At 37.7% G+C, this 25,626-nt stretch overlaps 1 protein-coding gene across 9 annotated transcripts in view; it reads left to right on the top strand.

The window, feature by feature from the left end:
• Window positions 1-25,626, top strand: part of NLGN1 (neuroligin 1) — a 422,565-nt gene that overhangs the window by 211,428 nt on the left and 185,511 nt on the right. For 6 of the 9 annotated variants that reach the window (XM_040074141.2, XM_040074139.2, XM_040074140.2 and 3 more), the window contains 2 exons: window positions 11,407-11,466; window positions 21,052-21,204. In XM_040074141.2, the coding sequence (XP_039930075.1) occupies window positions 11,407-11,466; window positions 21,052-21,204 (213 nt within the window). The remainder of the gene's footprint in view (window positions 1-11,406; window positions 11,467-21,051; window positions 21,205-25,626) is intronic. The other 3 variants (XM_040074143.2, XM_040074145.2, XM_040074144.2) reach the window with 1 other exon arrangement.

The following is a 25,626-nucleotide window of genomic DNA, read 5'->3' as shown; positions in this document are numbered from 1 at the left end:
GGAAACAAGGTTTAACCAATAAAAGACAACACAGTTTATTATTTATTTTTGGGGAGCTGATAGCAGTAAAATGTTCCTTTTCTTTTGCTTTCAAATATTCTGTCCGCATCTAGTGTTTTTCCAGCAGATATACACAAAACGTGCACAGAAAATCCCAGGAGAAAGAGAATTATTTTTTAACTCTCACTTCAGCAAAAAAATGTAGAAGTCATCTATGCTCACATACATTTCTAAAACTTTCTCCTACATTTAAATCACAATGTTAATGTACCCTCAGTCCATGTGTATCTCTGAAGGCATGAGTTAAAAGCTCTCAGAAACAATTGAAGTTAATTGGATTGTTCCCATTTGTCTACATTAAATACCCTACATATACAGTTCAGTTAATAATCCCTTAGCTAAAGAGCTGGAATGAATCTGTCTAACACTGCCAAACATTATTGAATCCACAATGCTAACAAACTAACTAATTGTACAGGAAAACTGTACATTTTAAATTCTGCCTCCTACTATGGAAACTACACATTACTGCCATGGAAGTGAAAATGAGAACCAAGATAGCTTTTGCTTATGGACCCAACAGCACAGGCAATCTTTGCTGCCCCATAGGAGCAGGCCATCACTGTCTGTTACAGGAATAATCTTCACTGCCCTCAGTGCTTTTGGTAGTTTGATAGTCTAAAGTACAGTCCTGGTGCCAGCAGTTTGCTGTGCTTGCTGTAGGCATTCATTGTGCTCAGCAGGATGGAGCTTGGATACTGTGATATTTTATTCACTAACTTGGGAAAAGATCATAAGGACTGTTTGCTCAAATAGTCTCAAAAATATTCCTCACAGATTTTTTTTTATACATTCTAAACAGAAGATGCCATTGGCCACTCTAAACAAACCAAGCTTAACAATTATCACTAATGAGTTAAGGTGGTTGTAAAGCAACTGCTCTGTGTGGAGTCCTTGCAAAATGCCCTGTTTAATTTAGCTAATGATTTTGTTACCAAAAGGACCTGTGCAGGAAACATTGGACCTTCATTATAATTTAATAGTACATACCCTTTATTTAATTTATCCATATTTGTTAGGGAAAAGAAAGCACATTTTACCCCACTAGCCAGTGTGAAACCCCTGGTAACTGTGCCCATACTGTGATCCTAAGCAAGCTGACTTCCAGAAGGAAAATAAATGAAAATAGAAGTGAGAGTACCTTTTGTCCAATGCTGAGAAATGTTATGCCTTTATCTGCTCTGCATTTTGTTGCTTTCCCCCAGAGAGCAGGGTTATTGTCTGCAGACAAAGAATTAGAAATGTCATATTGTCCCAAACCTGTCAACTCTCACCTAAGTGGCTGTTGTGAAAATGGAAGCAAGGGCTACTTTGACATTTTGCTCTTAAATTTGCTGAGCTTTTTGTAAATAATATATTGTAGTTCTAGACTTGGCATTTTTTAGATCTGTTTCATTTTGATGATCATTTTCTATTCGCCAGCTTCTGTGTTAAGATACTCAATTATTAAACAGGAAGCATGAAGGGAAAGTTTCTAGCAGAAGGGTTTGGAGCCTTCTGTCCATATAGGAGTTGACAGTAACTGTGTAAATATGTGGTCCCAAGTATCACTGCCTGTCTGGGAGTTCTGCTAGATTAGAATTGATGTGCTGATTTCCTTCCATGCTCCATTCAGTATAAGGATTTTTTTTTTTTTTTTCTATTCTTTTGGGAATCCTTAATATAACATGCAGAGCGAGTCTACTGTACTTTCAAAACAGGTATCGTGCTAACACTGAAAACATGTCAAAATGAAAATGATTTTTCTTATGACAAGTATTTGATCCCACTAATCTTCAAGTGCTGGCTGTGCTGTTCTGGTTTTGTGACTGCTCCATTGCTGAGATGTTTTGAGATTTCCTGCCTAAAATTACGCTCTTCTAAAAATACAGAATGTAAATAGGAGAAGATAAGTGGGGCCAGGCACTTTCCTTCTGACAGCCTTTTACATAAATGCTGGCCCCTCAGCTCTCCCATCGCAGTTCCTCAGAGCTATGCACTTTGGTTCTGTCAAAAGGTGTGGTAATGAGAGCAGATATAATTATGTTTCTAAAAGCTGGTGACCACAGTCCAAATTAAATAGTCTTAAAGGGATGCTCTGAAAGCTTCAAATAGCGGAGGAACATTTGACTTGAAGTATCTTTATTCTTTCTAAGATCCAAGTTAATGGAAAGACTGAAGACCAGGTTATTAGCATCAGTATTAATTTCTTCAGTGTGTTTCCGTTCCAGTATTACTCAGAGCTTCAAAAGTGTCAGAAGAAATCCCTGTGTTAAAAAGGCATATAGGAGAGTCTGCTTGTCTATATGTGTGCACATATATTTATGCAGCCATATGCAACTAAAAGAAAATCCTCTGCCTTCCAGGAAGAAACTGGGTGAATGTTTTTCAAAGCATTTGAACATGACTGTACATGAAAATATTGGAAATATATCAGTGCTCTTTCTGCCCTGGAGATCGCAGGAGAGCAACAAGGAACAGCCCTTAGCACCAGCATCAGCATTAGATTGGGAGGCTCTGGCCCATGCAGGAGACAAGATTTGACATTTAATAATGGGAGGGTGCGGTTCTGCCCAGTTTAATCTGCTGGGAATGACTCAGAATACACAACCTCCACCTTGGTTTCTCGCTATAGAATCAGATTTTCTTTATGCTACTCAAAATGTGGCAAGAAATGCAGTGATTCAGAGACAGCACAAGGACATTGAGAGGGTGATCAATAAGAGCTCTACCTCTAAACTCCCTGCCCCTCTGTCTGCTGAGAGTTTGAGAGGACAGGGTTGGATTACAGCCAGCTGCACAAAAGGAGTTTCTTCTCCTCTTTGCCACTTTTCTGAAGGAATTCAGCTCTGTGAAGTCGCTGGAGTAGTTTCACTGATAGTGGCTCAATCAGAAAATGGAGAAAATCAGATTTGCATATCATTCTTGTGGTTGCAGGAGTGTGAGTTTCTCTGACATTGTAATACACTGCACAGGTTGCAGTGAGTTACACAGTGCTCCGAGCATGTGCCTTGAAACCAGATGACACGAAATGCATTGGGAAGAGGGGTGGGAGAACTTATTTCATTCCAAACTCAATATGAAAATATTATGCGCAATTAACTTCATTTTCTCTGCGATGTTCAATTACATGGTTACATGAAGACCAATTTTGCTCTGCTATTTGGGCTGTGAAACTGGGCCTTGAGAGAGCTGGACTGTGTGCTCAGCTGTGCCATAAACAAGCCCATATAGCTGCTGTAACACCCCTGCAGTTAGCAGAATTGGTCAGGAAGAAGGTTTTTCCTGCAGCCAGGGTTGTCCCTAGAAAAGGAAATTACTTGTACAGGAATCTTAAAGTGATCTCACCTGTCAAGACTCCTGTTCTGGGATCTTTTCTTTGCAGAGAGAGGTGTTTGGGGACAAGATTAGAAAACTTTGTTTGTCCAGTTGTTGTTTTGGGCTGAGAACAGTAGGCAACAATGAAATAAAAGTGAAATAATTTCTTTTTAAATGTTATTTTTGTATATAATTCAAGAGACAACAGGGAATGCTTTTTCATAGTGTAGCTTATTGCTGTAGATGACCCACCCTGCCTGTCTGAACAAAGATAACACAAATTCCCCCAAAAAGTAGAAAAAAAAATAGAACAAACCTACCAGTTCCCCTAAATTGATGGGTTTTTTTTTTTTTCATTTTTTTAACTGTGGCTTTGTATGTCCTTATTTAAAGGATGCACTCACTGCATCCTGACTTGCACCTATTACAACAATGCTAGAGAAAACTTCAAAGGAAAGTGAAGATTAATGTTGATATGTTAATGGCAGTTGTAAATCTTCCTTTGGGAACTGGAAGTTTGGATCTTAAAATTGCAGATCTAGTTCTATCACATGAGCTAAATATGATCAATTTTTTTAAGCTTGTTGTCTAAAACAAGTTCATATCTTCTTTAAAATTAGGAAGCAATTTGATTATGGAAGCTATGGAAAATGAATGCAGAATTTTATTTGTATGTACACAGACTAAGAAGGAATGCATTTATAAAAAGAGAATTTAATTTCAGTGCAGAGCTTTGGCAGTATGTTCAAGAGATTGAAATTCTATTTGTGGATTACATTTATCCACAGAATAACTGAAGGAAGTCAGAAATTTGGGATGGTCCTGTCTGTTTATCTTTTACTCCTGGGATGACCTCCTGGCCCAGATGCAAATAGAGCAGTTCTGTTAATGATAGTGAATCTATCTCAATATTATTGGATTTAGCCTGTTGACTTCAGAGAACTTACTCAGAAGCTTAAAGTTAAGCATGCCCATAAGTCTTCATTAGGGTCTGGATTGTAGTCATTACCTGGAGAGAGAGAGAGGACTGATTCATGAGCTCAGCGCTCAGGTGGTGGCACAGCCACGCAATGCTGCTCTCAATTCCTTCCAGCATTGTGTCACCCTGGAGTGTGGGCGTCTGTAAAACAACATGAATTATTAATGCAAACAGAATGGTGAAAGCTGCGTGAACTTGTGACATAAGCACGTGAGGTGGCACTGGAGCTGTAAATGCTGATGTTAATGCCAGCTTACAACTTCCATTTTTCACGTCTCTTACCCACCCATCCCTCACCTCTGGAGCACTCCAGCTGTGCTGTTCCCAACTAAAGGAACTTTAAAGGGCTTTCTCTCTTTGTGCCAACCTTGGCCAGCTGAGTCTTGGTCCCTTTGAAACATTCTTCTTCTCATGTATAGCTCTGATGGGTGGGACACCCATTTCTTATCCTGAGTGTCTGTTCCATTCCTTACTTCCTTGAGGGGGGAAAAAAAGCGAATAATGTCACTCATCTTTCCCCTCCCTAGCATATTTTTTTCCCACTGGCTGGAGCCAAAGTCTGAGCCTCTCAGAAATTAGGATGTGTAGGACAACTGGAAATGGAACTGGATTTACAGAGTGACCTATTTTGAAGGGAATGGGATTTACCGAGGGCCTGCTCTCAGGACATGTGATCCTAAAGTGCCTCTGCCTCTGAGAATACACAGAATTTCAGGCTGCCTCTAAAACGGGAAGCAGAAGAGTGATGCTCTCCCTACATTCCCAGATTCTAATCTTATTTAAATTCACACATATCTAGCAATGCAGTAATGAAACTCCTTCAGATTTAAGGGAAATCAAGATCCAGCCGGTGTGATTAATCTTGTGAATAAAAAGGTTTGGGATTAGATATTCTTTCTGTGTGACACTTCAGCAATATGCTGTTATAAAAGGCACAGCAGGAGTTAGTCTTGAAGTGTCAGAATAGCTTCTTTAGTGACAAAGCATTTATACATGTAAATTTTCAAAGAAAGTTGGCAACCCTTTTGTGGGTTCAATTTGTACCTGTCACTCACTTGCAGATGCAAATTTGAGTTACTTGCAGCTCTAATTACAGAGCTTGATTGTCATCACAAATCAGGTAGTGAGATGTGAAACTACTGAGGTTTGTGCTATCATTTGTTGTTAAAACATGAATGCAAATGTTGCCATCAAAAAGCAAAGTCGGCCAGGGCTTTGCCCCGCTGATAAGTATGAATATTACAAATAAGTGCAATATGGAAATAAAAGGAATTTAATCAGTGGGTGTGTGTGAATAACAAAGAGTGAGTGTGTGATGAAATCAGGACAGAAAAAAGGGAAATAAAAAAAGAAATAAAAAGATTGTTTCGTCTGTTGTAACAAAGTATGACAAAATGAGATATTTTTTTCATTTAAGGGTTTCTTGGACCCAGCTGCCTTTTGTGCTTTCTAAATTTATCTTTTCTAAGGGATCCTAGTTCTTTTATTTTTGCTGAGAGCTTTCTAATTTTCAAGTGAAAGAAGATGACTTTATAAAATTATTCATCAGATAACTATTGTGCTGTAACTTTCTCCTCTGTAGTTACATTTATACATATGCATATATAGAGAGAGTTATATTTCGATCTCAACATATAAGGATTTGATTTCTTCACAGAAAATGTTGAGGTGTGAAGATTGTTAATTATAACCCTTCATTAATTTCTTTTAAATTAAAAACTGGAGATAGGTAAAACATGCTATTGTGCCTCAGCTAATATTTGCTAGACAGTGACAATTCAACACAAGTTTGGTGGTGTTTTTTGTTTTTTTGTTTTTTGTTTTTTTTTTTAGTTGGAGAATTTGTTGCACAAAAATGATGGTAGAAATAACAAAGAATTGATTTTTTAATTTTTGGAACCAGGGGTAGGGCCTAAAAAGATGAGGCAATTTCCCTTCACAGATTTTCAATGCTTAATTAAGAAATGGGCTAATGAAGAAGAAATAGCAGTAGCTGGTTGAGGGCACTTAGATAAGTTTGAAGATAAATATGCAATATCACATTCCACAGGGTTGCAACCCTCGTGGTGAATTTTTCTACCAGCATAATTTCAGCAGCCAGCCTCAGCCTTATCTCTTCCCCTTTCCATCAAGCAGACACCTTACCTCAAAGAGCAATTATTGCTGTGGTGATTTCTAAATTACTGGATCCATGGAGCCTACTTAACCTAATGTAAAAGGTCCCTTTTTCTTCCCCACTCTCCTCATTACCGAAGGAAAACGTTTTGGCCCGAACAATGGCTGTATACATCGGCGCTGATCTATTAAGTTTGGAGGATTTGCACTGTTGTCTTACGAAATGGTGTCAACTTGCAGCATGACTCTGTTTGATGATGAATATCTTTCCCAGGCCAAAGAGCTAATGACATCCAGAGCTTCCGTGCCTCCCACACTCCTGCGGTCCGAAAGGCCACGGATAATTTCTGCCGAATCAAGCCCATAAAGAGAGAATTTATAATCAGCTTTAATGTATTTGGGAGCTAAAGTACCTTAGTCCTTCATCAAAGGGAATGATAAAAACCAGAATTAATATGGCCGGATTTAATTATTTCTGAGTGCATAATTACTCTTTAGCTAACTGGACAGGAGGTGTGTTATTTCTCTGATTTGGAGCAGAGGAAAGGCATCTGCAAGCACACAGTAGTCACTATCAAGATCTAAAAATGCGTCACGTTAGTGCTGATTGCAATACAAACAGAATAAATATTTGAATAATAATTTAAATAATGCAAGAACTATTTTTAAATGAAATGGGTGTAGGCTTCGTTAGGAGTGCCTCCTGCACACAGAGTTTCTTTAGCTTTTGTAGCAAGACTATTCCTTGCCTTTAGGGCACATAAAATGCAGTAATCACTTTTTTCCCCTTTTTAAAGTCACTTAGGGGTCTAATTTCCCATTAGCATTAATGAGAGTTATGGGTATGCACCAACATGAGACTAAATGAGACTAAACCTTGGAGAGCCTTTTGGTAAGTAAATCATCTTTGCATCAGCATTTTGGAGGCTTTAGTATCCTCTTTTCCCCCCATTAGTTATAGTACGTGATTACTTTGTTGATATTTAATATTTATTACGTAAACGTTAGCTAAAATTTAGCCTGGCACAGCAAGGCAGCATCTGTTTGAAGGTTTATGAGTTAAACACAGTAAAATCCTTTTTTTTTTTTTTTTTTTTAAATAATGGATGTCCATTTTTGAAAGTGAAATGCTCCAAAAGATTAATTGGGCCTTCACAAAAGGTGAAGAGAAGGCTGTAGTAGAACAACAGTGAAAAGTAACTGGGTACAAAGGACTTCTGGCAGCCACAGTTTTGTAAAATATTCCTTTTTGTTTCATTGGCTCATAGTCCATTATGTCTTAGTATTAATATTCCTAAACTTAGTTTCTGTTACCTGAAAAGAATATTAAAATGATGGAAGAACCCTAAAAAATCATATATTGAATGAACAGTCACTGATAAAGAAATAAACCTAGTTGACGGATACATCTAATTTACAAAACCATAAACTATCCGTAGAATATTAATTGAAAGCTGCAGAAAATATCTAAAAATTATACACCTACTAGGCAATTTTGGTTCTGATTTATTTTTACTAAAAAAGGCTATTGCTGCTGCATTTTGTAGTTTCTTGCCATGAGATTTTATTCTGTTTATGTGCTTGTGATTTCAGCGTGTTTTCCTGTGTGAGGACTCGCAACATCAGTCTTTCTTTATGATCATCCCGACACGGCGAGGCTGTTAGGCAGAGTAATCAGCTATCTGGAGAATCAGAAGCAAAAGCCGTTTCTTGCTGATTTTAGAATGAGAGCTGTTGCTGAAAGGGGTGGAATTCTAATCCAGAGCTTCCCTTAATACCGGTTTCACGACCTCAGCATCTGTAGATGAAACAGGCAGCACAGATCATAGCAGAGCTCTGCCTCCTCTCGGAGTCCTCCAGGCTGAACCCCTTGATGTTGCCCTTTTAGACAGCCCTGTGCACACTGGGTCTTGTGCTGGTGCTTCTTTTAGGGGTTGCCCAGCAATTAAAAAAGTATAAATTAAGCTTCACAGCACCCCTGTGTGTTTAGATAAAATATAAGGAGGTTCATGCCCTCTACATGAGGGCCAAACTCTGATTTTGGTTTCTTGCACTCAGAGCATCGCAGCTTCAGGAAGCAGAAAAATCTCTCTGAAGATGTAACAGATGTATTTTCCAGAGTGGAGTGAACTTGTGGGAGAAATAACCTCTCCCTCTGTTTCTCAGGCACTGTGAGTGGTGCCTGGTGGCCGTGCCACGTGTCTCCACAGGGATGAGACCTCCTGCTCGGGGCGCGTGGCGAGCAGAGCCCTGCTATTGTGAGACAGACCTATATTAAAAAAAACCCCACGTTTAATTTATGGCAACTTAAAAATAGGTCAGCCCCTTTGCAAAAAGGGATTGTCAAGCACTGGAGCAGGCTGCCCAGGGGAGTGACTGAGTCACCATCCCTGGAGGTATTTAAAGAGGCGTCAGTGTGGCTCCTGGCGACACGGCTTAGTGGTCGCCTTGGCAGTGCTGGGTTAATGCCTGGGCTTGATCTTAAGGGTCTTTTCCCACCTAAACAATTCTATGATTTTGAGGAAGATGGTCTAATTTAATTTTTTTAAATGTTTTTCAGACAACCTCAGGACTGTGTAAACATGAAAATTATCCAGGTTATTTTTAAAGCTATTCCTAGTCATGCTTTATTTACCACATTGTAAAATCAGAAATGGTAGGAGGCCAGACATCTACATTGAGATGGTTGATCCACTTTGTAATTGAAGTAGAGATCTGGAGCCCTGAGCTACACAAAATACCTGCCAAATGCCAGCTATTAAAAAAAAAAAAATGTAACATATATTTTCTTGGTTTCGTCTAGAAAATTAGTTGCCCATCTCTATGCAAGTTATTTGGAGAAATGTGTGTTATTTATTTGCCCTTCTGGATGCCACTTTGTCCCCTTCTGGTTACTTTTAAAATTTAAGAAACTATTAAGAACACGTGTGTGTATATAAATATACATATCCTTGCCTGTGTCTGGATCTCCATTCTTAAGCACACAGCTCTTACCATTCTTAAATTCATTCTTCCTGTTCTCTTTGCTGAAAAAGCATCATGAAATCATTGTCATTCTTTGCTTAGAGACATTATTTCTCTCTTTTTTTTTTTTTTTTTTTTTTTTTTTCTTCTTCTTCTTTCCTGATTTTATTCTTTTAGACATAAAATTGTTATGGTATGAAAATTCTGGGCAGAGATATATTTGAATGTATGTGTTTGGATCAGGGCACATTATCCAAACACCAGCTATTGAAAAGATTATATCCAGGGCTTGTAATAGGAAAAACTCACACCACCAAGGCTTTCCACTGAACAGAATGATTGTTACAGGTGTGATTATAAAAATGCTTGTGTTTTATTTATGATGTATAATTCTAGTGTTCTGTATTTAGAATGAGTTAAAAAGTATATTCCTGACTGATGCAGGAAGTAAGGTATTGAGCTTTGGTTTTCAATAATATGGTCCAGTTCCTACATTGACAGTTAAAGTCTCATGGTACTTCATGGGTTTGGTTTTTTTTCTGTTTCTTAAATTCTTGCACCTGGTAAAAACATTCTATGATTTTTTTTTTTATTTTTTTTTTTTAAATGCATCACTCAAATACATGGTATTTTGCCTATAAATGAAAAGTTTAATGCTGAATGACTAATATCCTGTAAAATAACAGAGAGCTTTTTAAATACAAATGTTTTAATACTCTACAGTGCTTAGATTTAATGCATGTCTCTTGCCTACATCTACTGCAAATATCAACACACACTGTTCATCTCTTTTTTTATTGTTGTTTTTGTCTATTGCTATTTTATGCATGAGAAAGTTCTTGTTTTCTACTCTGTGCTTGGCTGGCTTTTTCTTTTTTTTATTACTTAGCCCTGTGTTCATACTGATTGCTTTTTTGCATGCAAATTACAGAATGTCATGGAAATGAGAGAGCTCTGAAAAAAAGGAAAGATAATGCTGAGTTCCAATTGTCTTTTGTTTGTGCGTAAGTGTGTAAAATATATGACATGGAAATATTTTCAGAGTAGCCTTTGACTTTCCTTCTGATGTATATTTTAATTACTCAGTAAAGGAGTGGGCATTTTTCCCATTGGAAAATATGATAAATCTGTAAATACTTGTTAATCATACAGGTGTTGGGCATAAAGGAATTTTTTCTTGTCATCCTTTTATGGAGATAAGGGGTTATGAACCTGGATGCTTTGCCCAAGCTAAAATTTCAATTCAGTACAATTTTTTGCATGAAATTCCGGCCCCATTGAAATCAATGGTGAAAGTCGTTGTCTTCAATTGGTCTAGGATTTCACTCTTGTTTCTGGGTTACTTATAGATTTTCATGTTTCTTTACAAATATCTCAGCAGGTAGTCAAAGGTTTCAAGGTTATCTACAGTTCTATTTAAAAGAGAAAGTGATGAATGTGTCAAAACCCCCCCAAAATGAAACCTGTGCTTATCTTTATTTAAAGCATGAGCTCCAATGGTTGAGTTTATAAATGAGAATTAGCATTTGACAGAAAATCTTGTTTTAACCAACTGTCAAGACTTTTATTAACCACCTTATTGCATCAAATGCAAGAGGTAATTTGGCAGTTCTTGTCTCTACTAGTCCTAATAACAGCAACAGGAAAAAAAAAAAAACAACAAACAATTAAATGAAGTGGATAAATGCAGTCTATGGCGGGGTATGCTTTTAGAAAACAAGCTTTGATTCTTCATTTAAAAACAATAAAGCACTGGGCACTCTCTGATTCTTGTGCTGGATGTTTCTAATAGCCATACCCCCTAGAGAAGGTTTTGCTGTAATGTTTGAAAAACTTAATGAAAAATGGGTTGTTATAAACTAAGATTTCCCTCCTTGCAAATGTTTTTCTTGAAACGTCCGTGGGAATTTAATATTCACTGGTTTTTTTCCTCAGTCTTGTATATTCTTGAATTGTCTTTTTTCCTCCATTTTCTCCGTTCTTAATCCTAGGTCCCCTTACAAAGAAACAGACAGATGATTTAGGTGATAATGACGGTGCTGAAGATGAAGGTATTTTTTGCCGCCAAACTGATTTGCATGACAAGGATCCCTGAAAATCTTTTTTCTCCCCTCTTTTTTTGACTTCTTGTCTTCTTTTGAAGAGGTTTTTTTTTTGTTTTTTTTTTTTTTTTTCTTTTTTAATTCCCATTTTTGATGTGTTTTGTCTTCTTGCTTGTTGTTATACATATATATTTTTAATTTTTTAAAAGAAAGAATGTTGTTAAGTTCTACGTTTTGATACAAAACAGTAACAATATTTAAAAAGGAGGGGTTTTGTTTTCTTGAAATGGACTTTTGATATGTTGCATCCCACCTTTTGACTGAATTTTGTCCATACTATTTAAACTAACACTCTTTTAAAGTTTCTCTGTACACCTTTTTGCATGTTTTCTAACCCTATGTATTTCACCAAGTACAAAGATGTTTCTTTTTTTTTTTTCACTGACTGATCTCAGTTCGATAAACATAGAAAATGTGTCTATAAAAGGAAAAATTCAGAAAATTCTTTAAAAGTGTCTCTCAAGCAACTGAATTTCCCCAAATACCAATCCATCTGCATTTATGCTGCCATAAAAAATATAAATAAATTAAAGGCTACCCCAGCTCCCTCCAGAAGGGAGGCAGCATTGCCTGTTGGTGAAACTCTGTGGAGCTAAACTAAAATTAAAAGAACCCAATCTCCTGTTTCTGCAAGCATACAAAGATGCTGATCTGCTTGAGCTGACCCTCAGAAAACCCTATTACCAAGTAAAATCAAAAGTTTGAAATGTCAAGCATATTATTCTATTCATAAATTATGTCTGTTGATCTTGAAGCTATGCAGATTTGAAATTTTTTCAGGGCTATGAAAATGGTAACAAGGGGCTCTTTTCCTGAGTACTTTCATCCCTTCAAGTGGATGTGTTTTGGAGTCCTGCATCTTAAACACACCCTTTGTATGGTTGATGGTCAATGAGTAAAACAAATCACCATGTAGGACCGGTAGAGTTGCTGCTTGCTGCCCTCTTAATATTTGGGTTGGCAGGGGGAAACTGGCCAGATACTGAGATAAAACTTGTAGACTGAAAGGCTCTTAATTAAGAAGGTTTTCATCAGACAGAACATCAACTACTTAACTTAAACAGAAGCTTGCAGCCTTCTCAGAAAAGATTAAGGAAGGCAAATTTGAGCATTTAAAGTCCTACCCAATAATTGAACAGAGATTTTGTCATGATTTTATGAGTGATTTATGATCCTCTACTGGATCTGTATGTTGAGCATATGAATGAAAGCCCCCCAGCTGGGCCAAAATTTGCAAGATTTGATGATTCTGATAAACTGAAAATCTCCTCTGAAAGCTCTCCTGTTGTGGTTTAAGCCAGCAGGCAGCTAAACAGCACAGAGCCATCACTTACTCCTCCCTGGGGGAGAGAATTGGGAAAGGAAATATAAAAATAAAACTATTAATTGAGATAAAGACAGTTTAATATGACAGAAATGAAATTAAATAACAGCAACAATCGTGATGAAAACCCGAGGACATGTCGAACATGTGGAGAACAGAGCGATTGCTCACAGCCCCTGGCTGATGCTGAGCAGTGACCCCCAGCCAGCTCCCCCCAGGTTCCACACTGAGCACGATGCCAGAGGATATGGAAGATCTGGAATATCCCTTTGGTCTGTTGGGCTCAGCTGTCCTGGCTCTGTCCCCTTCTAACCTCTCCTGCCCCCACAGCTGACTTGCTGGGGGGGTGAGGAGCTGAAAATCCTTGCCTTAGTGCGAGCACTCCTCAGCAATAACTTAAAAATCAGCGGGTTATTCTCATCCTAAGTTATTCAGCATTATTCTCACCCTACGTGCACAAATTAACTCTGTCCCAGCTGAAATCAGAGCTAATTATGACAATTCAGATCCTCTGAGCTTTGTGAAGCCAGGACATTTCTACACGAGTCCATGACAGAATATTGCAGGGGACATTCTCACGAAATCTCAAAGATCTGTGATAGTGAATTAGCCATTACAAAAATTACTCTGTCTTGTTTTAACAATATGTTTTAAGAAACCATTTGAAATTTGGGCTATTCGCCCAGTGGGCCTTAATAGCTCTCCTAAATTGCTGTATAATTGCCAAGACAGGTGTGCTGATGATATCAGGTTTGTTGAGCCCTTCTCTGCTTAGACAGACTTAAAAGAGACTCCTCAGTTTACTGAAATTCAGCAGAGAGCGGTTGCTGTCAGAAAGTGCTTTAGTAGGTAGGCTCAGAGGAGAGATCTCAGTCTGCTGAGAGCAAGTGTCCATGTCAGGGAAAACCTGTCTCCCTCTCTGACAATTGCAGGAGAGAGGAGAAGGGCTGTAAGAACACAGCAGTCAAACTAGAGGGGAAGAAGCACATTTACAACACTAATAAATCTCTGTAATTTATAGGACTGGGATTAATTTTCTCTGGCGTGCAAGTGACAGTTTTGTTCTCCTTTCTGTGCCAGTAGAAGAGTGCAGGCAGTAATTAGACTTTTACTGTTTCCGAGAGGCACAGAGAGACAGGGAAAATTTAAATTTTTACGAACACTAGACACATAAGACTGCTGGGATGTCTGCTGGGTTGATAGAAGCCCTGTCTGCTGAGACCATCCCTTTCCCAGTGGAGGAGCAAGATCAGATGTCCTGCATTTTTGTGAACCTGCTCTTCTGTACTGAAACTCTAGCACTTGTTGCGTGTGCAGGAGTGAAGAGTTCACAAACTTAGTCGTATGTGTTTGGGTATGAGTAGCAGGAAAGACAGAGCTGGCTAGTTTACTGCTAACCTGTCCTTCAAAGCCTTCACTTTCTGTAGTCTGGTAGATTTTAGGCAGTGTAAAATCCTTCAAGCAAATAGCTTTGGAAAAAATTAAATAAATGCTAAACTGAATGAATGATGAATTTGGAACATTTGGGACACTGGGCTGTACATGGTGCAATATAATCGTTATCAGATATCCATAGAGCCCATGTTATATAAACAATGCTCAGTGATTTCTAAAATGCCCAGGATGGTCTCTACATCAAAAAATCCAAAGATCTCATGTCTATTTGCATAGATATATTGTATTATATCTTTCTGAAGAAAGATCTTCTATAGCAACTTCTCATAGCAAACATCTGGAGAACCTTTTGTGTTGTGCCACTCAAATATCTGGGTTTGATTAGAAGATTTTGTTTTAAAACACTGTTCAATAATCCCACTCCCATGCCACTACCACAGTATTGTGGTCCAAGCCTTGCCAGCACAAGCACTGGAGTCAGTAATCAAATATGGATCTCTGGTATGTGCTGCAACCAGTAGACCAGGCTTAATTAGATCATTTTTCATTTTTGTTTTCAAAAGACCCAAAGGCAGTAGTGCACATTACCAGCTAATGATCTGCAAATTTTCTGTTTAAAAACTGAAGGTGTTTTCAAATTCTGTGAGTGTGAAAAGTCAGAAATAATATAAATGCCTTTTTTCCCTAGTCTGGATGCATTACTCTTTCTGTTTAACCCTTCCATTTCTACACTTCTATTGCTTACCTGTTTTCAGTAAATACTGAACTACTTGAGCAGGCACCAAAAACAAGAGTGGCAAAGGCACAAAGCACTTGCAACCAGTGAGCACTGGGACTTTCCCTCTTTATTGCAGTGGTGGACTTGCCCATTTGCTGACCTGCAGGTGTGCAATATCTAGTGTAGGTGCAAGATTTTCCTTCAAATTGCTCAGCAGATACACAAAGTGTACCTTCCCCGGTCTGGAAACAGGGCTTAGTTTTAAAAGATAAAATATTTTAATCTTATTGTCTAATTTTGGTCAGGTAATAATTTAACTTTAATTTGGCTATAGCAAAAATCAGTGACTCTTATGCATCCTTAGTGCATAAGATCCACTAAAATCCCAAGGATGACCTAAAACATGGCAACACAAATCATCACCCAGCCAACTCTGGGATCAGAACTGGACTTGTAAGTAGTTAGTGTTGTATGAAATATCCATGAAGGATTGCTCACAAATGAATTCTCATCCACTGCTCTATCATACACTCATAGCCTGGCACATCAATCTGTCAATCCCAAATCCTTATTTAGTCCCCAGTGCTGTTTGAGCATCTCTCAGTTTTTAACATATTCAGCCTCACAGCATCCCTCTGCAGTACAGGAGCGCTGCTATTCCGTTTTTAGAAGGGGAGAATACAGATGCTCCGTCTGAGGAATGCAGACACCGTGTCTGTTGCTGAGAGTACATGCCTCAGAAGTGAGGTCTGCACTGCAGTTGATAGATGCTTCTGCTCTTCCCTCCTCCCTCCCAGTTTCTCCTGTGGAAAAGGAGACAGATTAGGAACAGATGTTGCTGTTTGCTCACGGGCTGTAACTGTGATGATTCTGATAATTTAGTCTGGTGCTCTGTCTTGAATGGGCTATTGGACTTCATTGACAGGAGGAAGTTCTTGGTCCAGAGCATGTTTTTAATCAAAAAAAGCCAAAAATCCACTCCAATTTTAAGTTGCTAATGATGCAGAATTCATCTGCAAATCCCTTCCTTTGCTTAACAGACTGCAGTGCCACTGGTGCAAAGGAGCACATTGCAGAGTTGAGGCTCTCCAAAAGCCCCATCACTCCCTTGGTACTAAAATACACAGTGATGCCAAGTTTGGCATTTCATCTGCCTTCAGCTGTCAGGGTAAGAAAGAGAGGGAGCAACCAGCCTCTTTCTTTCTGTCTGGCACTGGTTGCACAATTTGGACTTGGGAGATCAGCGAAGAGCAGAAGGCATTTGTCTGCCCTGCAAAGCAACCGCACGCTCCAGCCTTAATTATAGCCTTTAATGAGAGCCAGCCAGGCTGGGGTAGCACAGATCTGACCACTTGGGGTGAGCCTGTTGACTGATGCATGTAGCCCAGCTCCTGATTCCTGTTCCTCCTGTCACCCATCCATGCTAGCTCCATGATTTCCTCTCCAAAGCACAGCTCCCCATGCCACTTGCACATTAAATCGTGCTGATTATATTTTCCCTTTACACACAGACACTCAGTTCAAATTGTGTCAAATTTTTGTGGTGATGTTATTAATACTTGAAAACATGCATGATAAAATTCTGACAGACCTTTAATTTAAGTACCTCTTTAGGGCTTCATTTTACTTTCAGCACTGCCAAGCATTGCTTGTACAGTGAAGAGTCTGTCAGCTTTTGCATTTCTAACCATCACCCTTTAATAATTTAAAATGACTGCCTACCTGGCTATTGAGGCCCTACTCTAATGGGAATCTGCTCCAGATGTTTACCTGTAAAAGCTTTGGCCTTTTTCATGCTAGGATAACAATCACATAGTCCTCCATCAGGATCTCAAATAATTTTCGGGTAAAGGTAGTTTAGGGGTTTGAGAGTGCACAAAATGATTCCCTGGTTTGACAGATAGGGAAACAAACAAAGGGAGAGAATTCTATTTGTCTGAAGCCTGATGGATGCAGGCTGTATTTTAAAATAGAAAACATATCTGAAACTCTTCACAGAAGCTCAATAGTTACTTTAATAGTCTCAGGACATCTAGTTTTATATCTCATTTTAAAAACGTGGTATAATTGATGTTTACATATTAGGATTAAGTGCACTAGTTTATTAAATGGTAATGCATCTATAAGGCATCTGATAGATTTGAACTGAAAGGCCAAATGCTGTTAAAAGGCTTTAAAATTATTAAGAGTAGCAATGGTTGGTACCATGCTCTACTTAAATATTGTCTGCAAAAGCTTATGGAAGAGTTACACACATATGCACGTATCCACATAACATTCTGTGGAGGACACACACAGGTTTTTCACCAACAAATCTAAAAGTTTCCCACTGCTCTAGTGCTGTTTCATGTTCAAACCCCAAGATTTACTTACCAATCTGAATCAAGCTGTCACAAGTTTTAATGTCATCCAGAAAAGCAATGCTTGTGACGTTGGTGCTAAACTAATTATCTTTTTGCGTGAAGTTGTCTCCAGGTAGGCTTTTTTTTCTTTCCCATTTTGGTTGTTCCCTGCAAATTATGCTTGTTAAGTCACGTGGCCAATTCACAGCAGTTTTGAATGACTGAATCCATAATTATGTTTTGTTATATATGACAATTGTGACTGATATTCACAGTCAGACCTGGTTCCCTGTTGTGTAATGTAACAAACATAGAATAAAAGTCAGCCTTATTTCTGAATTGTCTGTAACATAATTAAGATGAGACATAAAAAGTAGATGCAGCAAACATTAGAAACGTACAGAAGAGAAGGGATAATAGAAATAATTACTAGAAAGTTAATGTATATGTAATACAAATAAGGTTAATTCTCTGCTGTACAGTAAGATCTACTTAGATGTTTTATGAACTAGCAATTTACAGCCAAACAAATTACAGCACTCAAAAATGATCTTCTGTGTGGCTGAAAGCAGAACTGAGTTCAATTTGAAAGGATTTTTACACTGCTATCCTTGCATATGTCTTTGAAAAGATGAATGTGTCCATTTTTAATTAGAGCAACACTTAATAAAAAGCAACAAAAGTGCAGAACACAACTAAATTAAATCAGTCTATAAATCTACCCTTGGCAGAAATGTCACATTTACACCTAAGGTCTTCAGGTTCAGAATGAGCTACAAACATGAGTAACTATTAATCTGCATCCATGAATAACTATTAATCTGCATATGAAAGTGTAACTACAGTGTCCTCCAGCACATGCATAAAATGGACTGACACCAACCTGTAGGAAAAAAATGAAAGATGTGTCATTTATGGTCAGGTTTTGAAAAGTACTTGAGTACCAAAAATATCAATTATTTACTTCATTGAATTGGACACTTAACTTCAAAAATCACTTCTGAAAAGTGCATCTTTCTGCCACGTTTTTACCAACACACAAGAGTGTTCTCCTCACAGTGTATTATCTTAATTCTTCCTCCAGTTTAGTTTTAAAGGATGAGAGTTTTAATGGAGGTACATTTTAGGGTAGGGATAAATTCTTGATTACAGTGTGATTTTTTTTTTACTCCCTTCCATCTTATCACCTAATAACCTCAGTTGCTAATAACAAATGTATTTAAACAACACTCTCCCAGATGGATACTTGTACCTTTCAAATATTCCTGGCTGTAGACTGCAATTGATAGGAGACCTCTGAGCAAAATGCAGGAATCTTTCTTTTTCCCATGAAGAGCTCCAGAGCTTTGTATAACCCACAGCCCAAAGTCCCACCAGCATCAGCTGAGTGATGCATACCCTGACTGATGTCTCCAGCTCCAGGTCACTGCCCAAGACACTCCAATGCAGAGTTTTTCTTTTGTAGGATGGATTCCTCTTAAGATTGATGACTTTGGCAAAGCAGCATGAAGAAAATTCATTGTGCATGTCATCTGTTCTGTCATGGCACAGAGGCAGAGCTGAAAATTGGCCTTCCCTTATCTATCTGATCTGTAATCTTTACAAGGATATTAGAGTAGAAAATAACAGTATTGTAGAGACAGAAATTACTCAATGAATAACTTCCTTATATATGAGATTTTATTCATGAATATGTGCTTCCTTTCTCAGATAAAGGACACCCAATCTTTTCTAAATATTCCAATATTATTTTCCAGATATACAGGCCAGTGCTACCAACATTTCATTGCCGTTCACAGTTGGTGCTCTGTAATTCTATGTAATTTTAATTAAAGAGGAATTCTGAGACAGTCTCCCCCTGTGTTACCATCAAGCATACAATTAACCGTGTACAATTTCTGCTGGGAACAGTCACACAGTGATTTCAGATTAATAATTTATTATTGCTTCCATATTTGTATTAAAAAAAAAAAAAGGCAGCATAGATTAAGAACAAAGCATCTACTGAAAACAGTATATGAATTTGGAAGGACACATTTCTCAGTGTAGATTTTAAACCTGAGAAGCTCATAACTCCATCCTATGGACAGTGAAAATAAATAATCTCTGTAGCTTTACACTCTGAAAGTTGCATGCTGGAAAGCCCTCACTAAAGGCTCAATCAAGGAGAGCAATACAAGCAATTTCATGCACAACCTTTCATCGTCTTTTTGGTCTTGAATAAGTGATTGTTCTAGTACTTCCAATATTGAAGATCCAATTTCTGATCTTGACTGTTCTGGCATTTTCTTCAAATCAGAATCAATATCAAAATAATAGTAGCAGTTGACTCTTTATAAACAGAAACATCTGTGCTGATGTTTTTCAGTGAATTCCAAAAGAAGGGTTTTAATGTAACTGCCCCCACCTACTCCTTCCACCTCTTCAGAAATAATTCCAACAGTTCTGCAGAGAGCTCCCTGGAAAGCTTCTTAACTAAGATCCTTCCAAATCAAAGGAATAAACAATACATCTGAGGTTCCTTCAAATCCTGAAGGAAGCAATCAGAGAACTCACTTGAATACTGTCATAATGACAAAAAAAAAGTGGTTTTGAATTGGAATATTCAGAACAGTTCCTCACTGGGAAATTTTCCTATGCTCCATTGCTTTTGTCTTTCTTGATTTTGAGGGACTATTATGGCATATATTTGGGTGGTGGAAGAGATTCAGGCACCCAGTAAATGAGAACAAAATGCCATTTAATCAGATGCAAGAGTTTAAATTTACACCTAAGCTGATTTACTTCCTGTCCAACAGAAAACTCCACAACTTTTAAAAACATATCAGCCCATACTAAATGTTTTGAATTGGTACTCAGGAACAATTCTCCTCAGGAGTAGCACTGTTCATATATTCAAAATTTCATTCTGAGTAGATGCATCTGTTTGCAAATAGGACTGTTGGGGGGTGAAGGGATACCTAAATCAAAACTCAAAACAGTATGACAATATCTAATTTTGTTGTCAGAGAGAATGGCAGAGCTTCTAACATTTTAAAACTGTTCCCTGCCTTTGATGTCACTTTTGAGAATCTTGCAATTGTTTTGAATACAGGGTGGGGATTTTTCAGTATTTTTCCAGGTAGTTATTTTTTTCAAATGTTCAGTCTTTTTCATGATTTAGGCAAGTAAAGAAGTACCCGTACACCTTAACCTTCAGGCTACCCAAGTTATCAATAACCTTAATTCAAGGTCTAAGTGGTAAACAACTTTCCAGTGCTTTTTGAACTCAAACCAAAGACAGCTGTTTGTACACCCCTTTTGCAAATCAGTAAACTGGAAGAAATCAACACTTTTATGTACGAGCAGGAATCTTGTTTATCTTATTAATATGTTGCATTTCCCTTAGGTAAGCGAACAAAGAGTTGCACTGAGCTTTCAGAAGTGTTCAGCCAAAATGAGGTCACTCTTATGTTAGTAGACATTAAATAGAAGACAACCAATCCAGCAGGGTCCCAATCAGAGCAATGCCTCACTGCATTTGAGCAAATGTGTTACCATTTTCAGTTCCTTTCTGCTTTTCAGAGTGTTTCAAAAAGTAGGAGTAAGAAACCCTTGTGCCCACCTGCCCATTTCCTTATGTAAAAGATGTTGCTTGAGAAACACTTCGAGAAAAAAAAATAACCTCACTTAAAAAAAAAAAAAAAAATTAAAATATTGCATGTATCTTTTTTGGTGCTTTCTTGAGATAAAATGTGTCTTAATATTTTTTCCAGACATTCGGGACAGTGGGGGACCTAAGCCTGTGATGGTGTATATTCACGGAGGGTCCTACATGGAAGGCACTGGAAATTTATATGATGGCAGTGTTCTAGCAAGTTATGGGAATGTGATAGTCATCACAGTCAACTATCGCCTTGGGGTACTTGGTAAGAAGCTTTCAGCTTTCCACTAATCCCTGCTATCTGCAATGCAATTCATATTATATGTGAGAATGTACTTTAAAAAAAAAAAAAAAAAAAAAAAAAAGGGCTGAAGAGTGACAACAAGTATTTCTTACATTTTCTTTGTCAAATATAAGGTTTGTATTCTGAGGATGAGATATAAAGATATCGCAGGTATTTTCTGGAAGAGCTTGCTGTCATGGTGCATGAAACAGATATTCCCATTGCTGAGCTGTCCAGGCAGAAGAGTTTCTTTTTTTTTCTTTTTCTTTTTTTTTCTTTTTCTTTTTTTTTTTTGTTTTCTTTTGTTTTGTCTTGTATTGTATTGTTTCTGTGAATAACAGTGATGCTTTAATTCATAGAGAGGTAAATTAATTTTTAAAAAAACCTTTTAAGCCATAGAGGGTAGGGTTTGCTACTGGAATGAAAGAGATTAACTTTTAAGTACCACGGTTTTTTCATGCTTGGAAGAAGGGAAGGATGTTATGAAAACACCTTTTTACCTGCTTGTTTTGAGCTTCATTGTTGTTTTGAGAAGTGGTATGGGTGTCATTCAAGTACCTCCAGTATTTCTTTTCCAGATAATGAATTAGAAAATGAAAGAGTTACCTTTGATTGTTTCAAATACATTCAATAGAATGTGCTCGTGTTGTTGGTAGAGGTGTGGGGTCTCCCTCTGACACCTTGTATTTATGGAAAAAAAAATTACTCTGCTCTTTCCTCAGAGTAGTCATATGCATGATAAAGCCCACCAATACAATGGAAACAATATGACTGTTAGGGGTTTTTCTGCATAGTCTACCAAAATATTGCATGCTAAGGCTCCTGAAAGCAGGAGTTGGGTCCTGGGGTATAATGGAGATGAGAACAGCGACTTCAGAATACTTACATAGGTGTAATGTTTACCCTGTAACATCTGAAAGTGTGTGACAGGCCAAGGGTCATTCACAGCAGAGAGTTTATTCTGAGGATCACTCAGTTTTATTTTCAAATGTCTGCTACTCTGCTTTATTTTTGGGTCGTTGGTTTTTGTTTGTCATTGCTCTGTTCTTGGTGCTTTAGAGTTCGGGTAGCCCAGTCCCCAAGTGCATCTGTCCCTCTATGCTCACCTGGGTAATTGTCTTCCAAAAGTTTCATTTTTGTTAAAAATTTGACGTCTTAATTTCAGGGAGGGGGGAATGGACTTTGACTTCAGATTTTGAAATTTAGTCTGCTGTGATTGTGTTTTATGAGAGACTGAATGATTTCCAGAGAGATCATACCCATTATTGTCTGGATTTATTTCCTTGGTACTGAAGGTTTTATTTGTGATGTTACACTTTAAGTAAGGAGGTTTTGGTATTTTGTATGGTTTTCTTCCTCCTGTTTTCCAATTATATGATGACTTCAAGTCCTGAACACATATTAGTACAGGAGTTAATAATCTGTTACCTGTGCCTCTAATCAACATTTCAGTTTAACACCAGTGCCTGTCTTTGATGTCTCAAACAACATTTCTCTGCCAATATAAAAGAAAGTATCTATTTTCTGAAAAAGCTGTTTATTTTTGTATATTATTTAGTCTGATTCTTAAGCCATTAGTAATTGCAGTGTTTAAAAGGGCTACTTGCTTGAAAAATGAAAAATTAATACACCTTTGTTGATGATAATGGTTTTCCCACTTGTAAATTAACACTGATCCCTGAGGTAACCCACAGCTAACCTCTCACTGAGCTTTGGAGGATTTCATTTTTGTTCATGTCTTTTGTGATTCTTTGGGCTTCATGGTCTTTAATGAGCTTGAAGGGTCAAAGAGCTGATTTTGTTTTAAGTGGGACCTATTTTAGTAAAACCTCTAAAATTCACAGCAGAATCCAGTGATTGGTATGAATACTTGGTACTGCTTTCTGCAAACCCTGTGAAAGGTTTGCAGGGTTTTCTTAGTAAAACCAGTGCTGTTTATGTAAAGTCATACACATCTATTGTACTTGGTGCAAGGCTTCTCTGTCATGTATTAAATAAAAAATGATGGTGTATGATTAAATAGGTATTGGAGAAACAGAGCAACAATCAGAAAAGAAAGTTTGAGCAGTTTGAATTTTTCCTGTTTTTCCTTGTTTATTAATGTACAGATACCATCAGAATAGGACTGTGCATAATCATAGTAGATATCAGCTTTTAACTTTGATATTTTGAAACTCTTGTTCCTCCTTGTTCCAGCAGAATGTTACCCTTTGCAGTCACATTGAAAAATGGATTTACAAAAGCATAGGGAATAAATTCTCAGCTTCCCTTACCTGATCACATCCCACAGGGTGAGAGGTGCAGCCCCACTGACTGGTGCCTGTGGGACACTTGGATATCACCTCACCACTGTGTGAAATGCCTGGTTTACAGGCAGAAGGAAAATTTAAGGAATTATTAATCATATGACAAGATGTAGGGTTGAAGTAAGGTTTGTCTTCTCCCTTTCACGTGACCTTTATTGGTCTGGTTTCTCATATCAGATTTTGGGGATATTTGTCTTTATAAAGGTGATCTGATCTCTGTGAGTCATCTGCTGTCGTTTCACCAAGATGTTGACTTTTCTTAAATAAATAAACTGATAAATCATTATCAGTCAATAAATGCTTAGAGCTGAAATAGTAACATTTTCTTCCAGACCAATCGTGAGGGGACTGGGGATGTGTTTTGATATTAGGTTCCTCACAATTCTACTATTAAGTCCACAGTAGACAGCTTTTGATGCAGTTCAGATTATTTTCCTGTCTATTCTGAGTTGAATTTTTTTTTTTTTTAATGGACTAATCTCCTTGAGGAGATGCGGATTTTTTTGGAGATCCAAGATTTGCTTCGAAATAAAGTGTTAGAAAAGGCTTAAAAGTGAAATCCATTTGGTAAAGAGAAAACAATAATAAAAATTAGAGAATGATGGAGCAAGTGCATCTAAAATAAAAATAAAAACAAAAAACCAAAACCAAAATAACAAAATACACTAACCAAACAATCCAACAAAAACCCAAAGCCCTGGTGAGTTCCTTGGCCCTGTTTTGTCTTTGAAACAAGTCTGAGAGTGCAAGTCTGTTAGAAACTGTCCTTAGATAAAGATGATGGAAAAGAGAACTGTTTGCCCTGGGAAATTGGGGAGAACAGAATAAGAAACCACTGGAAACACACTATGTCTTCTTTAGATTCTTTCTGAATGCAAGTCTTGTGCAAGCAATTTCACCAAGAAGGAATACTGCAGAAGCACTCTAATAGCCATGAAGAATAGTGCAGATATATTTTTATGGCTTCTTTTTGGGAAAGGACAGATATGAAGACAAGTTTGGATCTTAAACTCAGCTGATGGGAGGTGACAAATGTTTACTCAATATATATGCACCTGGTAAAATGCAGGAGCTTTTTTATTTAATTTTCATTAGGAAAATGGAAACGATTTATAAAAGTCTATTCAACATCCAGAAAAGATCATGATGGACAGATTTAATACTGCCAGTGCTGTTTTCTGTGTTCTTTCTTATGAAAGGTTTGTTTAGAGGAGGAGAATGCTTTGGGTCACCATTGGCTACTACTGCTTTCAATTTCAATAGTGGAGAGAAGGAAGAGAGCTGCTAACTGGGAATTTGTTTCTTCATTTTATTAATTTATACTCTTTGCTCTTCATTATCTTTAAGCCACAGGACTTTAACAGAACTTCACAGAAAAAAAGCATTTGCACTGAGTTATACAAACTGAACAGGGGGAGGAATAATGACTTAGAGAAATCTCTATTTTGAGCACAGCTTTAAATTTCCCATTTTTTTTCTCTTTAAGAGGCAGTGATTGTCCCCACAGAAACAGTAAATTGTCATTCCAAGGGTCTGGGTCAAAGGTGGTAATAAATAAAAAGGAAAAATGGTCTGTGTTTTGTATTTTCTGTTAGGCATTCTGTTAATGTCTGCCTTGGGAAGGCAAACATCCTGAATTTTAGACCAAAATTCATGTCAAAATGGAAGCACACCCCTGAGTGAGATTGTCCTCATTATGACTTCTTTAATTGTATGAAATTTTCCCTTTTTGAGGAGGGTATAGGAACCATTACTATCATTTAGTCTTGCCTTTGTACTGTCAGTCTCTAGTTTGAGAATATTGTCTGGGATTACTGAATAGAAAACACTTACACAGGTGTTCCACCACTTCAGTTTTGGGGTTTTTTCCAGTGGTACTTTTAATGCTGCAAGTAAAGTCACTGCAGCAGCCTGAAAGCTCTGATAGTATTACTCAGTACATTATTTCCCAAATAACTGCACTGAAATCAATGGCACTCTTCAGTGCAGGGCATCCCCTCGTGGCAAAGCCTGGTTGCCCATAATTTGAAGTGATCTGATGAAGAATGAGGGTACTGGAAAGGTATTTGCTCCTCTTGCGCTGAACTGCTTCTGAGAA

This window comes from Hirundo rustica, chromosome 10 (assembly GCF_015227805.2).
Source record: "Hirundo rustica isolate bHirRus1 chromosome 10, bHirRus1.pri.v3, whole genome shotgun sequence".
Lineage (NCBI taxonomy): Eukaryota > Metazoa > Chordata > Aves > Passeriformes > Hirundinidae > Hirundo > Hirundo rustica.
This window is presented reverse-complemented; position numbering and strand designations above follow the sequence as displayed.